The sequence below is a fragment of the Melospiza melodia genome, chromosome 12 (genome assembly GCF_035770615.1).
Source record: "Melospiza melodia melodia isolate bMelMel2 chromosome 12, bMelMel2.pri, whole genome shotgun sequence".
NCBI lineage: Eukaryota > Metazoa > Chordata > Aves > Passeriformes > Passerellidae > Melospiza > Melospiza melodia.
This window is the reverse complement of record NC_086205.1, coordinates 25,056,356-25,069,990: the sequence shown is the minus strand read 5'-3', so window position 1 is coordinate 25,069,990 and position 13,635 is coordinate 25,056,356. Positions and strand designations below refer to the sequence as shown.

Below are 13,635 nucleotides of genomic sequence, written 5' to 3'. Positions count from 1 at the left end.
GCTGCATTTCCAGAACCATCCATAACGCTGTGGTGGATGTGCTCTGCTCATAGATCACACTTCCCCTTTGTGCGTCACAGGGAGCTTGGCTGCCTCTTCCATGCAAAAAAGTAATTAGCCTGGCTTGAATGTGAGGAATTTCTTTTTTGATTGGAACTGAAGGGTGGAATTCTCAACGTGGAAACCTGAGCTGCGAATGGCATCGACCCGCGTCGCTGCGGCAGCCCTGCCTTGCTGCTCAGGTTTGGGGGTGTTTTATTCATATAGCTGAAAGGATTTTGGTTTTAATCAGTGCCCAGGCCAGGCTGGGATGTGCTCAGGCCAGGTTGCTCAGCCTTGGATGCTCTGACGTGCGTTGTTTTTCCGCCAGCTGAAGAGCTGCAGCGCTGGGTTTGGAGAGCTTTGGCTAAATGAGATGCTCTGAGTGGTCTGTAAGAGTGAGCCAAAGATCAAGGTAAACATATTTATTGATTTACTTCCTCGCTCTTCTGGAAACAGGGCTCAGACTCCAAACAATACACGTGTCTGTGGAATATACTTGTCTTTGCCTACGTTAGGTGTGCTGCACACAAGCGTGTGCTGGATATGTATTTATTTTTACACAGCCCTCTGGCCCTATTAGAATTTTTCTCTCCTTGTAGTGTTTGCCCTTTGCTGTCTGTTTTTAATTTTTTTAACATTTTCAATAGATCTTTAAAACTCTGAGTTTATTTCTAATGCACATTCTGTTTAAGAGATTTAAATTTAATACTTTGACCTTACTGTTGCTCAAAAAAACAGAGTTTGTTATCCTGAACCAAACAATCTTACAGGAGTGTGGTTTGATGTTAATATTTTACTATGGTACACACTTGCTTAAGAGTGAAGAACATGAAAATATGTCAGCTGTTTGCAGGGAGGGAGATAGAGGAACACATGTTTTAAGGTGTAAAGTGATCATATATAAAAAGACCAAGTCATGTAGTAACTTTGAAGTTTTAAATTATTTAAGCTGAAGAGACACTGATGTCTCACTGAAAACATAAATGCAAATTTCTCTTTGGTTATACCCCCTGAAAAAATAGGGTATGGCTTTCCATCAAGACCAGATGCCTGACACCCAGAGAGATTAAAAAGGCAAATCTAGTTTGTGTTGGGAGCCAGAATGTGAAGTTTGGGTTACACGAAACTGACTCTTCCTGCTCTGGTACGAATTAATTTCAGCCACGCAGGATTAACAATTTCAGCGCTCTAATTTCTGCCTGTGATCACCTTTGACACTGGTCCTGTGGAAAAACCTTGGGATCCCGTATTTTCATGAGCAGAATTGCTGGGGTGTGGGGCTGAGCCTGCTCCCTGCAGCAGCCACACGTGGTGAGCACGTGTGCGAGCAGGAGCAGGGAAGGCCCCAGGTTCAAATGCTGGTGTCAGGCTGAGGGAGCTGGCTGCCAAATTGTCCTTTCTGCAGAGTGTCTGCCTTACCCCGCCTCGCTGGGGCTGGTTTGTTTGGTTTAGAGCAGGGTTCTGAGCTGCTCTGTCCTGCTGGGAAAGGCCCTGAGAAATCCCAGCCGTGCTCTGCTCCTCATTGGGAATTTAACTGGAGAGAGAAAATCCCGTTTCTTCAGTTCTGTGCTTTGAGCTTGTCACTGGTGGAATCTGCATGGAAGTTAATGGTTTGTACATCCCTCTTTTTCCAAGCTTGATGTAACTCCATATTCAAGCTGAAGTGCCCTGGTTGAATTTCTTAGTGGGAATTCCCTTTCAGCTAAAGGATGCTCACCTGGCTGCTGTTTCTGATGAGCAGGATTCAGATCTCTGCAATATTTAGCTCCTGTTCAGTACTAAATGCCATTTTTTGCCTTTTGAAGGGACTCCCTTTCAGCAGGGCCAGCCAGCAGCAATTTCAGTCAGCAATAGTTAACAGCACCTGTTGGTGTCAGAGAAGTTGGAAGAATTCATAAGACAAATCAGGTAATGGAGTCTCTGGGAATAATGACTTCCCTTGGGTTTCTTTACAAATTAAACTGATGAGGATTTAATCTTTCTTTTTTTTTTTTTTTTTTTTTTTCTTCCCATGGGTTGCTTTGCCCTTGACACACAAGATCAGTTTCTGGAAGTGCCTGTGCCTTACACTTCTGCCAGTTCTTACAGTTTACTCTTCTGTAAACTGAATTACCAGTTCCCATTTGTGTCTCTTGTAAAGGAGTGACCTGGTTGTATGGTTGTGTTTCAGCCACACAGAGGATGATGACAGAAATGTTGTTTTCTGTAGTAGGAGTGGAGTGAGTTTACATTTGAAATTAGCACAGGATTTTTCTCAGGGCAGTGAGTAATTCTGCCCACAGGACTGCTAGAAAGATCTTCTAGAAATGGAAAACAAAAGATGGAAGAAAATATTAAGGAGATATGGGAAGGAAGAGAAATTCAGCCCATTTCAGGCCATAGCAGAGGCTGTTTGATCTAACCCCAGGCTAGATCTTGATGATGAGCAAAGTTTTGGATTAGACTGGCAAGGACAAATATTAAGAAAATAAGGAAAGAAAATTGGAGCTTCCATTTAAATCTCTGTAATGAATTCCTATTCTAAACTAGAAGCCAGCGCACATCATCCTTTCTCTGCTGAGAAATTTTTTATATTCATTTCTGCTCATAATGGTTTAGGAAAAGAAAAGAGAAAAAAGAAAGAAACGTTTCCATTATTCATGTGAAAAATGAACTCATTTGCTTATTGCTGGGGTTAATTATATTATGAAAAAGCACAGTTTGTAAGGAACTGGCTTATTACAATAGGAATGCCCTGAGATTTAAGCTGCCTAATTTGTCAGCTTGCTCAGCCCATTCTGTTGTAACACTCAGCCTGTTTGTAGGTTAAGCAGCAACTTCTGTGCTTGGGGCTCAGTCCTGCACAGGGGACTGTGGGCTGGGAGGGGTTGGACATTTTCTGGTTTGGGGGTTCCCTTGTGGCAGCACCATCACTCATCACCTGGAATCCTGGCACTGCAGCATCAGGGGCTGCTTTGGACCAGGGCAGAGCTGCTCTGGTGTGGATTGAATAACAGAATTGGCTGTGGAGTGCCAAAATTGGCTGTGGAGTGCCAAAATTGGCTGGGTAGTGCTTCAGGTGTCCCTTTCCCACGGCGTTGCAGTGGACACAAGGACACTCTGGATTTGGGACATTTGTTCCATATTTGTATAGACAGGAGACGTTCTCTTGCTCAGATTGATGAGTTCTTCTGAGGACACAGTAAATACAGGGACAAAGCTGGAATAAACACTTTATTCTCCACTTCCAACAGGACTTTTCTTTGTTGTGTGTTCAGCAGCTAGAAGCTAAAGCTGTGATTTGTGTCCTTTCCCTGAATGTTTGGGAGCTGATTTCCAGATAAGCCGTCCCTGCAGCCCTCAGTTCCCTGTTCCTGCATCCTGCTGGCTAGCTCATCCCCTCACACTCCTGCTGTCACAAACTCGGATTGCTGCTGTACACAGATTTTTGAGTAATATTACAGCAGAGCTTCTCAACACCCCACGTTGCTCGTGGTGTGCTACCACTAAATTGGTGGAATCTGACCCATCCTACAGGTTTTGCTTGGAACAAGCATTTATTTCTGTTTGAAATTGTTCATTCCCCTTTCATCTTGGGGAGCCTCAAAGGCAGCACCAACGTGCTCATCTATCTTTATCTCTGGTTTTTGTTATTGCTGTGTTGGATCAGTGCCGTGCTCTTCAGAGCACCTGACATAAATCCCTTAAAATACAGGTTGAGAGAGTACACAAAGTGCTGCCTTTGCTTCCTTGCTGTTCCTTTTTGATGCCAGTGCTGTGGTCTCTGAGCTTGTGTTTGGTCCTGAGGATGTTGGCCCTGGCTAACCCATGGGTATCTTAAGGTTATTCACACTTTTCTATGACACTGGCTGTCACTCTCCAGCTCTCGTGGCCTGAAAACTTCCATACATTTGCATAACCTTGATATTTTTTTTTTTTTTTTTGGTTCTCATGGAGATCTGTAAAAATTACTGTAAGTGCTAAGCTTTCAGAAATGACCTATCACATGAAGTTTTTTTTATATATTTTTCAATTCAGTTCTGCTGACCTGCTTTATAGATGTTTACAGGAAACTGGAGAAAAGGAAGAAGTTCATCTAAATTTTCCTGAGATGCAGAAGCAAGAGAGGAGAGTTGGCGATAACAGAAAATATGAGCAAAGAGCCAGCCTTAGTTCATGACCAAGTGGTTTAGTGACTTGCTCCCTGAGGAAAGCAGAGGGCAGCAGGGTGCAGGGATGTCTGGAGTTCAAAGTGCATTTTCTGAACTCTCCTTTGGGCACCAGGACTTGGCTTGGCTGGAGTCAACTGTGGAGCTTGTGCTTGGGGTTTAGCACTCAAAACATCAATCCAGCTGCTAAGAGTCCTGAAGCCTCACTGAGAGCCACTGCCTTGGAAATGATGTTTGGAGAGTGTTTACCTGCCTGCAAAATCACTGAGGGCTTATTGTGAGACCAGACTTGGGAAGTTCAAAGCCTTTCCGTGTTTGTGTGTGCATAACCAGCACTTGTCTGGGGCTGGAAGTCAGGTACACTGAAAAGAGATGCATTTTTAGGGCAGAAGCACTTCTAGACAAAAGCAAGGGCTTTTAAGGATGGCACTGCAGAGGCCCTGAATTATTTCTAAAAGAGTTCCATTTTGTGGCATAGAAAGTCAAAGCAGAAAGGAACTCACCGCGGCAGAGTGGGGAAGGTGCCGCACCGCCAGCCAGGCTTTCTTTTATGTTTTGCTCATAACCATCATAGCAGGGAAAGGCAAACACTTGTCTAATTTGATAAAATATCTTTAATTGCAGCAGCAGCACTTGAGGTTTGGGCTGGCTGCGTCAGCTCTGTTTGTAATCACAGCTCCAGCCGCACTCCACAATCAGCGCCAATTGCTGCCAATTAGCATCCGCCAGGCTGCTGCTGCTTTATTCAGATGTTCTGGGCTGTTTGGTTGCATTATTCATACCTTGGCTGGCAAAACATAGTTTAAAAATGAGCACCATTACAGGGTTTCATTGTACCCTGACAGACCTTCTCCCAGCTCCACCTCTCAGTTTAGTTCTATTTAGTGAACAGAGGGAAAATTCGGGTGTGATCTAGGTCATTCTGCATTTCACTTCTAGGAAGTAACTTCTGTTTGACACAGAATTCTAAAGGGAAAGATATCAAAAGGTATCAAAGCTGGTGTTTTTTCATGTAACGGTTGGGTTTTGGAAGTCGCTGTTGCAAAATGTCATCAATGTGCAGGACATTAGGAATAAAAAAGAAGAAGAAAAATTTTAAAAAGTGAGCAGGCGTGTATATGGTTATGGAGGATTGCCGTGACCAGGGATAGAGATTTTAAAAGGACGTTTAAGTGCCAGTTTAAGAGCTGAGTCTGGTCTGTGGTGTAGGAGAGCTTGGGGTGGAAGGGGCCATCTCTGTACCTGCGGTGGCACAAGATGAGCTACAGGCCCAGTCTAACACAGCAGCATCTTGGGCTTTAAGAGCGTGTGGTTTCACCTATTTAAACTTTGAGTCTCTGTCTTCCTCCCACAGGATTTTATTCTGACTTCAAAGGAGTTGTTCTTAATGCGAGCAAGTGCAAATGATTGATGAACGTGTTTGGTTTTGGTTTTTTTTCCTTCAGATGATGATTTTAATAAGGAGAAATGAATGCTGGCTAAGTATATTTAACAAGGAGCTTTGTTTGCTTTTGGTTTTGCATCTAAGTTGAATTAAATGAAATGCTTTAGTGCCACAGTAAGAAAAGAAAGCAAACCATGGCAGAGCCCCCCATCCCTGGGGAACAGGGGCCATGCACATACTCGTTGTGTGATGGATGCTCTCTGCATATGGGAATGTGGCATGGGGATAAAGAGCAATGAGTGCAGCAGCAATTTCCTTAATTAAAATATTAAAAAAAAAATTGGAAAAAGGAGGTGCTAACTTGTGGAAGCACAAGGAGCAGAGCAGCCAGCAGGAACAGTGGCAGTGATGGGTGTTTGCTGGGAGGGGAGGCTCCAGGAGCCTGTGCCAAACTCTCCGATAACTTTGCTCCACTAATCAGGCGCTTGTTAATAATGACTCAGATTTACGATACTTCATAACAGCCCGAGAAGAAATATTCATCCTGGTATTGACTTTGTGGGGGAAGAAAACCTAATAAAGCATTGAGAGTGCTTAATCAATAGCCGGGCAGGGCTGTGCTGACTATCAGAACGAGCAGCTTTGTTTGCTACTCAGGCGGATAATTTATGGTTAGAGCTGGAAGTGATGTATGTAATTTATGTTTTAGAGACAATTACTGCTCACAGACAACTGCTGCAAAGCTTTCTGCAGGAAACCAAAAGACAAACGCAGCCTTTGGGGTGCAAGTGCTGTGCCTGGCAGCCTGTCCCAGTGTGTTTGTTCATTACATTATGTGTATGTGTAATTTTGATATATGTGCATGTGTGCGACGTCGCATCGTAGCAGTGAGTGGCCTTTAAAGTTCAAATCAACTTTCTCAGGTTTCAGGATTTTTTAGGCATATGGTTTTGGTTGCAGACCGTCCAAGCTGTAATTAAAAAAAAAAAAAAAAAAAACAAAACAAAAACAGCATGTAAAACTTAAGGAGGTACTTTTTTTTTAATTATTTAGATCAATGTATGAGAAGTTGTCAAATGAGCATTGTGATTTACAGACACTTGCCTAGAATACCTCCTTATACAAGCAAATTGTAAGAGAGTTGCAGTTCTGCACCTTATATTAAAGTGTGCATATAGGATGATTTGAGGTGTACATGATAAACTATATTTAGACTTTGATCCTAACCATTATGAGGGTTTGGTTTGGTTTATTTTGCCCAACTGCATTTGTGTTTTCTGAGTTAGGAATTCACATCTTTAAATGGCTATAAAACTCAATAGTAGCTCCCAGTGCCTGCTGGAGAGAGGAATCAAACTGCTTTCTGAAAGATATTTAACATTTAGATTCCTGAAATCAGCCCATCTTCATCACAGTCTTCAGGAGAAGGTCCCAAGTGTTGCTAATGAAATGTTGTCTTCCTTCTAAATGAATGTGTTGTGCTTGCTGTGACCCCTGATTGAAGCTGGGTGTGTTCCCCTAACGCTTTTAAACTAATCAAAATCACCTCCTTGCTCCGTGCTGGTGGGCTTTGTTCAGGCAGGATTGCAATAACAATGGCAATGATTTTACAGATTTTATTCCACTTCAGTGATTTATTTCAAGTCCAGGGAGCTGTGACACGTGCTGGGGTCAGTGGCTCATGAGTCAGAGCATGGGTTAGCCCCAAAACTGGGCACCCGCATGGCAAATCTGCATGTGGCTGCCTTAAGTGAACGAAGTCATTGCTCATATGCAGCTGATAAATACAGAAACCTTGGAAAATGGCTTTTAAATACTGTGTGGCAGTCATGAGATTCCTTTTGTTATCTTAAAAATTGGTCTTGATAGTAATGAATATGGCATTAAACTTGTCGTATGGGGAAAATAAGAATACCTTAAGCTGTAGGCAGTGAGTTAAGTGCTGTGTTCTACTGATTTAAACACACAAACTTGCCAAAATTAGATGGTCTTTCGCTTCATGGTTTTCCTGTTGCAGAGCTGAGCCCCTGCTCGTTGCAGGTGCTTTCTCCCTGCCCAGCTCTGGCCAGTGCTGTGCTCAGGGCAGGTTTAATCCCTCACTGGATTTTAGAGATGCTGAATTGAGCTCCAGGTGCAGACCCTGCAGAGCCCTCACCAGCAGCTCAGTGGAGAGGAGATTTCTGCCCTGATGCCAGCACCTGTTTCTGCTTTTCACACTGATTTTTCTTCATCTGCTTTCTGCTTTTGAGAGCTAGTGATAGAGCAGGTCACTGCTGTTAGATTTCAAGCTGGAATTACCAATGCAAACCGCTTTGTCCAGTGTCTGCTTTTACATAAAGCCTTCATTTGTTTGTAGGAAATCTGAAATCACCTACATTTTCATAAAAACTTGGTGAAGGGCTGTTTTCCCTGGAGCTGAGGATGTGTGACATTTTCAGATGGAATAGCATTAACAAGAACAGAGAAGTGAAGGGATTGGAATTGTCCTTCTCCATTTAGCATGTGGTTCCTAGGAAGGGTTAATTGGGCAAAGGTGTTCTGCTTCATGGAAAAAAGGTATGTTCCCTTCCATATCATGTAATTTATAAGATTTTTGGAGAAAAAACACCTTTTCACATAGTTCTGTCTATAATGCCACGAGTGCAGGGAGTGTGGCACATGGGCACACGTCAGCAATCCATATTTTAACATACTACTGGATTTAAAATATATTGTGTATTTTTTTTTCTCCACACATATATGCTAGACAGATCATACATAAAGTTAATATCAAGTTAATCTAGATGCAAGGTGTTTTCAATTATTTTTCCCATGGCAAGATTGAAGGCTCACATCCAGTATGTCCCATGGATAATGTTTTTGTGTTGCAACATTGGCTCTATAAATAAATGTGAAACATTGCTGTAGCAAACATCACATTTGTTTTTTTTTTTTTGAAGTGCCTACAGCATGTCATTACAGATGGATTGATAGGCTTGATAACATTGAACTTTTGTCAGACCTAACATGGCAGACTTGTTACGTGTCAGAAATTTTCTGTCATTTTGCTCACTATTCAAAAGGCAAAATATATTTGCGACCTTGAGTGACATTGAATATGGAAAGCAGACAGAAATTTATCATTTGACAGAATTGTTTTTGTTGAGTTTATTTTAAGTTTCCTCTTTTATTTTTTTTCGGTGGCAAAGCTGTAATCAGATTTTAAAATCCTGACTACTCTGTTTTAGGAATGTGGAACAGCTGATTGTGGCTTGTAAAAGCTCTATGACCCGGCCTTTTACAAATGTAAAACACATTCTTTATTACTTCACATTCAGATAATTTATTTTTGTGCTTCTTTGGACTGAGGCAACATCTGACCTTTATTATGGAGTTGCAGAAAACAGCTTGGCAGAGAGCAGGCAGGCAGTGGAGAAGGTCTTGAACAGGAGACAGGACAGCAGAGGATGCAGATGCTTAGGGAGCAGATTTTCATAGTATTAGGGCTAAAACTGGTGAGATTTATTCTTACTCACTATATTCCTTCTAGTGTGATTGCTCTCTAATAAAGCTGAGTCAAAAAAGCTTTTTTTGGTGTCTTTACTCAGAAGTTAAATCATAGTTTATTTTATGATATTTAGCTTTAAATAAGGTTTTTGTTTTAAAGGCACATGGAGATGCAGTCAGGTTTTGTAAGTATAGCAGAAGAAGTTTTGGGTTTCTGGTGTAAAAAGCAGCAAAGAAATGCATGAAAATATTTCATCAAAAGATGAAAACAAATATTAAGGCAGAGACAAAGAAACCCTGGACAGAGCATTAAGAGGGTAGAGTTAGAAGAAGGGGGAAATGAGGTTTTCAGTCATGCAGCACCCATAGCTGGACCACAGCATTTTATGCTGAACAAGGAAGGAAAAGATTTTTAATTGCTAACAGGAACACTCTGCAATCAAAGGAGAAACTTCCTATATATCAGCATGCAACAGCACTATGCACTTCCGAATGGATTATACCCTGGTGAAATCAAGGGGATAATGATGAGCTCCTCAGCTAGAAAGGTTTTGTTCCAATAATTTGGTTCAAAATATAGACACTGGTGTTAATAAATTGGGCTGTAGATCCTGGACCACTCACCCAGCCAATATTTTGCACCGGGAGGTCACGTAACATTGTGGGTGCCAAAGAATAAACCAGTTCTTCCCTTAATTTTGTTTAAAAAAAAAATAATAAAAGGAGTAGGGAGATTTTATTAGTTTTCAACCCTGTTAGTATAAATACAAGTCGAAGCTGTGGAGCTGGGTTATTTTGTGGCTTGTTGCTGTTTGTCACCACGAGGCACATCGAGCAAACCGCTCGGAAGGGGCCGCGCGCCGCTCTCGGCGCGCTCGCGTGCCTCCTCCCAGAGCTCGGAGGAACACGTCCAAAATCTGCCTCCTGTCATATGTTCTCCCCATCTCTTGCTGAGGAGAAGCGAGCAGACGCACGCTGTTATTTTGGTGCCGTTTGTTTTTGGAGGGGAGGAAGGGGGGGGAGTGTTTTTCTCCGGGAAAAGTTTCTGTTTGAATTGCGTTCCCGTGAAATCAAGAAGAGTCTCGTTGGCTTCACGCGAGTTCGGATTTGGTTTGTTATGTAGCTCTGGGATAGCTGAATTTTGTTTTATTTCTTTATAGCCTGCCAGTGTTTTCCAGTATCACTGAGGACAAAGAAATTATCATTTTGTCAGTCGTTGCATTGAATCTAAAGCTGTAGAGAAATGAGGTGATTTTAGTGGGTTTGTGCCTCTTCATCCACACTTCAGCAAAAGTTGGTGTTTTGTGATACACTTTTCTTTTAGCTTTTTAATAGTCTGAAACCACCTCAAAATTTTATTTTAACCTGTGGCTTTTAGCCAGGATCAGAAATGAACCAGTCAAATGAAACTTGAGCTCATCAAAGGACTAACAAACCTTGGTAAATCTTAGTCTTTAACACTGAAGGGTTGCAGTTGAAAGGCTTTCACTCTCTTGCATGAATGTGAAATTATGTTTTTTATGATTTTTCTTTACCAACTAATTAAGTGGTTTTTTTTAAAGTCTCATTTCTCCCTTGGGGATGAGGAGTGCCATAATACGAAGTAACTGCCTGTGGTTTTTACAGTCATGACGATGCATATCTTCTGCTGCTTAATCCTCCTCCTTCTGGCTTTTCTGCTGTCTCACCTGAGAGCAAGAACCTTTTAGGTTGGAAAGACCTTTAAGACCACTGAGTCCAACCATTAACCCAGCACTGCCAAGCCCACCTAGAGACAAGTCCCCAAGTGCCACATCCCCTAATGGCTGGGCTGGAGGATCTCAGAGGTGTTTTCCAACTGTAATGATTCTATGGTATTTATCTTTTAAATCCCTCTGAGGGTGGTGACTCCAGCACTTCCTGAGCACCCTGTTCCAGTGCTTGGCAATCCTTTCAGTGAAGAAATGTTTTGTGGTACCCCATGTAAACCTCCCCTGGCACAGCCTGGCTGAGTGGAAGGGCTCAGCAGCGTAGCTGGGAGTCGCCACTTCTGATGTTGCTTCAGGGTCCTGAGCTGTTCATCTCAGAAACATTCTCATTTTTTCACATCACTCAGACACAGCCATCCTCAGACCCTCAGGTACTGTGGTCAGTGCCCACCCCTCACTGGTTTCCTGTGCTTTCTCCTGGCAGATGTCAACGAGTGCACCACGGGGAACGGCGGCTGCCAGGAGCGCTGCTGCAACACCATCGGCAGCTACCACTGCAAGTGTCCAGCTGGCCAGAGGCTGGGGGAAGATGGAAAATCCTGTGCAGGTAATGCTTTGTCTCACTGCTATTAAGGAGTCAGCAGACTCAGAAAGGGGAAGGAAATGCTGGCTTTTATGTGGAGCCAGCTGAAGAGCGTGTGCTCAGAGTTGTCGAGAGCGCGGATCTTCTCATGTCTGGATTATGAAGATGTAACTGTAAGAACACTTCAAAGGGTTGGGGTTTTGTTTTATTTTGTTGAAAAAAAATGTTATCACTTAACCTGGATTGGCTGTGCCATGTTCTGATTATGGGATTTCAGTCATCAGCTGAAAAACTTGAAGAAAGTGTATGCGCTTGATAATATTTCATCTGTCTCTTAAGCAAAATGTCTCTTATCAGAAAATACACATACATTTTCATATTTCAATCACAATTCCACAGCTAGAGATTAACTGAATAAAAAAGGATTTAAAACCACATGCTATGTAAACCCATTTGTCTTTTTCCTAAGGGAAATTTAAGTCTAGTTAGTGCATTATAGGGTAAAATTCGTTCTTATGCAAAAACTTAATGTGTTAGAACACAAAATGAAATGTGTGGCTCTGGCAAACAGAGTGGCTGTAAACAAGCCCAGATGATGTGCTGACCTAGAGTCACTGCATTTTGTGCATCATTGGGTGCTGCAGAAGGTCAGGTGTGAGGTACCCAAGGTGTGCTGTACTCCAGGCCAGAGCAGTTCCCTCTTCTGAGCTCTCCCCTAACACAGGTAGCAGGGACGTGCTGCCACATCACCTGGTGTGCTCTGCTGTGGGCCTGGATTGCACCTCCCCTGCATTTCAGTGCTGCAGTAAATGCATCAGAGATGATAGTTTTTTAATCTCAGGGCAGCTTTTCATGAGCTGTATTATCATCTTCTCACAAGAAACTCTGTTCTCTGGCTTTTCCCATTGCACAGGGTCTCAAAAATCCCTTTCTTCCAAGATTTCATTTTGCCATTGTCCAACTCCATTTTAAGGTTTGGCTAAAGCAATGTGTTTCTTGTCTGTGGTCATATTTATCCCGCCTTTATAATTTATTTGACTGCACTCCTTTTTTCACTAAAAGACAATAGAATTATTTTCTGTGTCAGCCTGTCAGTTAAAAACCACCTTGACAGTGAAAATAAGCTGTAGATGGTTATGTTATTTTGATTGAAGTATTTTATTTTGGTCCTCCATGTTTTCATTTCGGCCTTTGGAGAGCTCAGCCCAGGAATATCATTTATGATTCACAGATCCCTGCTACTTCACCTCTCTTGCCTCTTTGGGGGGCTGACTGGCTATATGCCCATGGGCCAGTGCACAGGTCTGTGTTTTGATGCCTACTTACTGCTTTCAGTGCATAAAAATTGTCCAAACCCCAAGGTTTTTGAAAGCAGGAGTCCTACTCATCGTAATCCTTAGCATGCATGAGTCATTTTTCCTTTAGACTAGTCTTATTTTAATAATTCAGTCAAATTAGTGTTCCTTCTGCACAATTCAGTTCTGACAATACACTTTAAATTCAAGCATTTGGACACTCTTTAAAAACTCAAACAGAGCTTAAGGTGTTTGATTTTTGTACTGTATTTAATCTGATCAGGATTTGCAGGGGAATATGTTATTAAGTGTTTTGAGGCCTTTTCTTTTAAGTCCTCAGGCAAAAACGTAAAACAATGAACTGGAAGTGCTCAAGTCATAAAGCAGACTGGGTGTGGTGGTGTCACTAAATACACCTGAACTTTTGCAGAGGTGGCAATGACAGAATTTGGCTGTGCTGACCTGCAAGGAGGCCAGCATCAGCCGACTTCTGGCCATCAGGTGGTACAAGATGAGTAACTCAGTGGTTGGTTACTGCATGAGGGAAAAGTGAGCTCTCAAACAAAACTGAGTGCTGCTGGAAGGACTCCTAGGGCGTGCACTGGGGTTTTATTAATGCCTCTGCGCTGCTCAAAGGAGTCATTTTTGCAGGTAGGAGTAAAACAGCTCCTCATTCAGGTTAACCAGTGGTTTTGGAGGAATCAAGTTTATTGTTGTTCTGGGTTGTTCCATTCTTTCTGCCTTTACGGCATCATTGTGCTTTATGTTACCCCTTAGTCTAAACTCAGGCATTAAATAGATGGGCACCATTGTTCTGCTGCCATTATTTGTCTCGTGGTTGGTTTTATTTCACGGGTGCCTGCAATGATCGATCAGTGTACGGGGTTTTTTATAAGCCAGGGTACAAATAAGGTGCATTGTTAGGAAAGCAGCATGGAAGTAGCACAGATCTTATTCAGCAAGTCATTATTACTGGAAAGATTGATCGTGTTTTTCAGAAACAAAATAG

The 13,635-nt window shown here is 42.4% G+C and overlaps 1 protein-coding gene across 1 annotated transcript in view; it reads left to right on the top strand.

Annotated features, from left to right (window-relative positions):
- Positions 1-13,635, top strand: part of LOC134423873 (multiple epidermal growth factor-like domains protein 6) — a 192,990-nt gene that overhangs the window by 91,105 nt on the left and 88,250 nt on the right. The window contains exon 5 of the mRNA XM_063167363.1: positions 11,233-11,355. Coding sequence (XP_063023433.1) covers positions 11,233-11,355 — 123 coding nt within the window. The remainder of the gene's footprint in view (positions 1-11,232; positions 11,356-13,635) is intronic.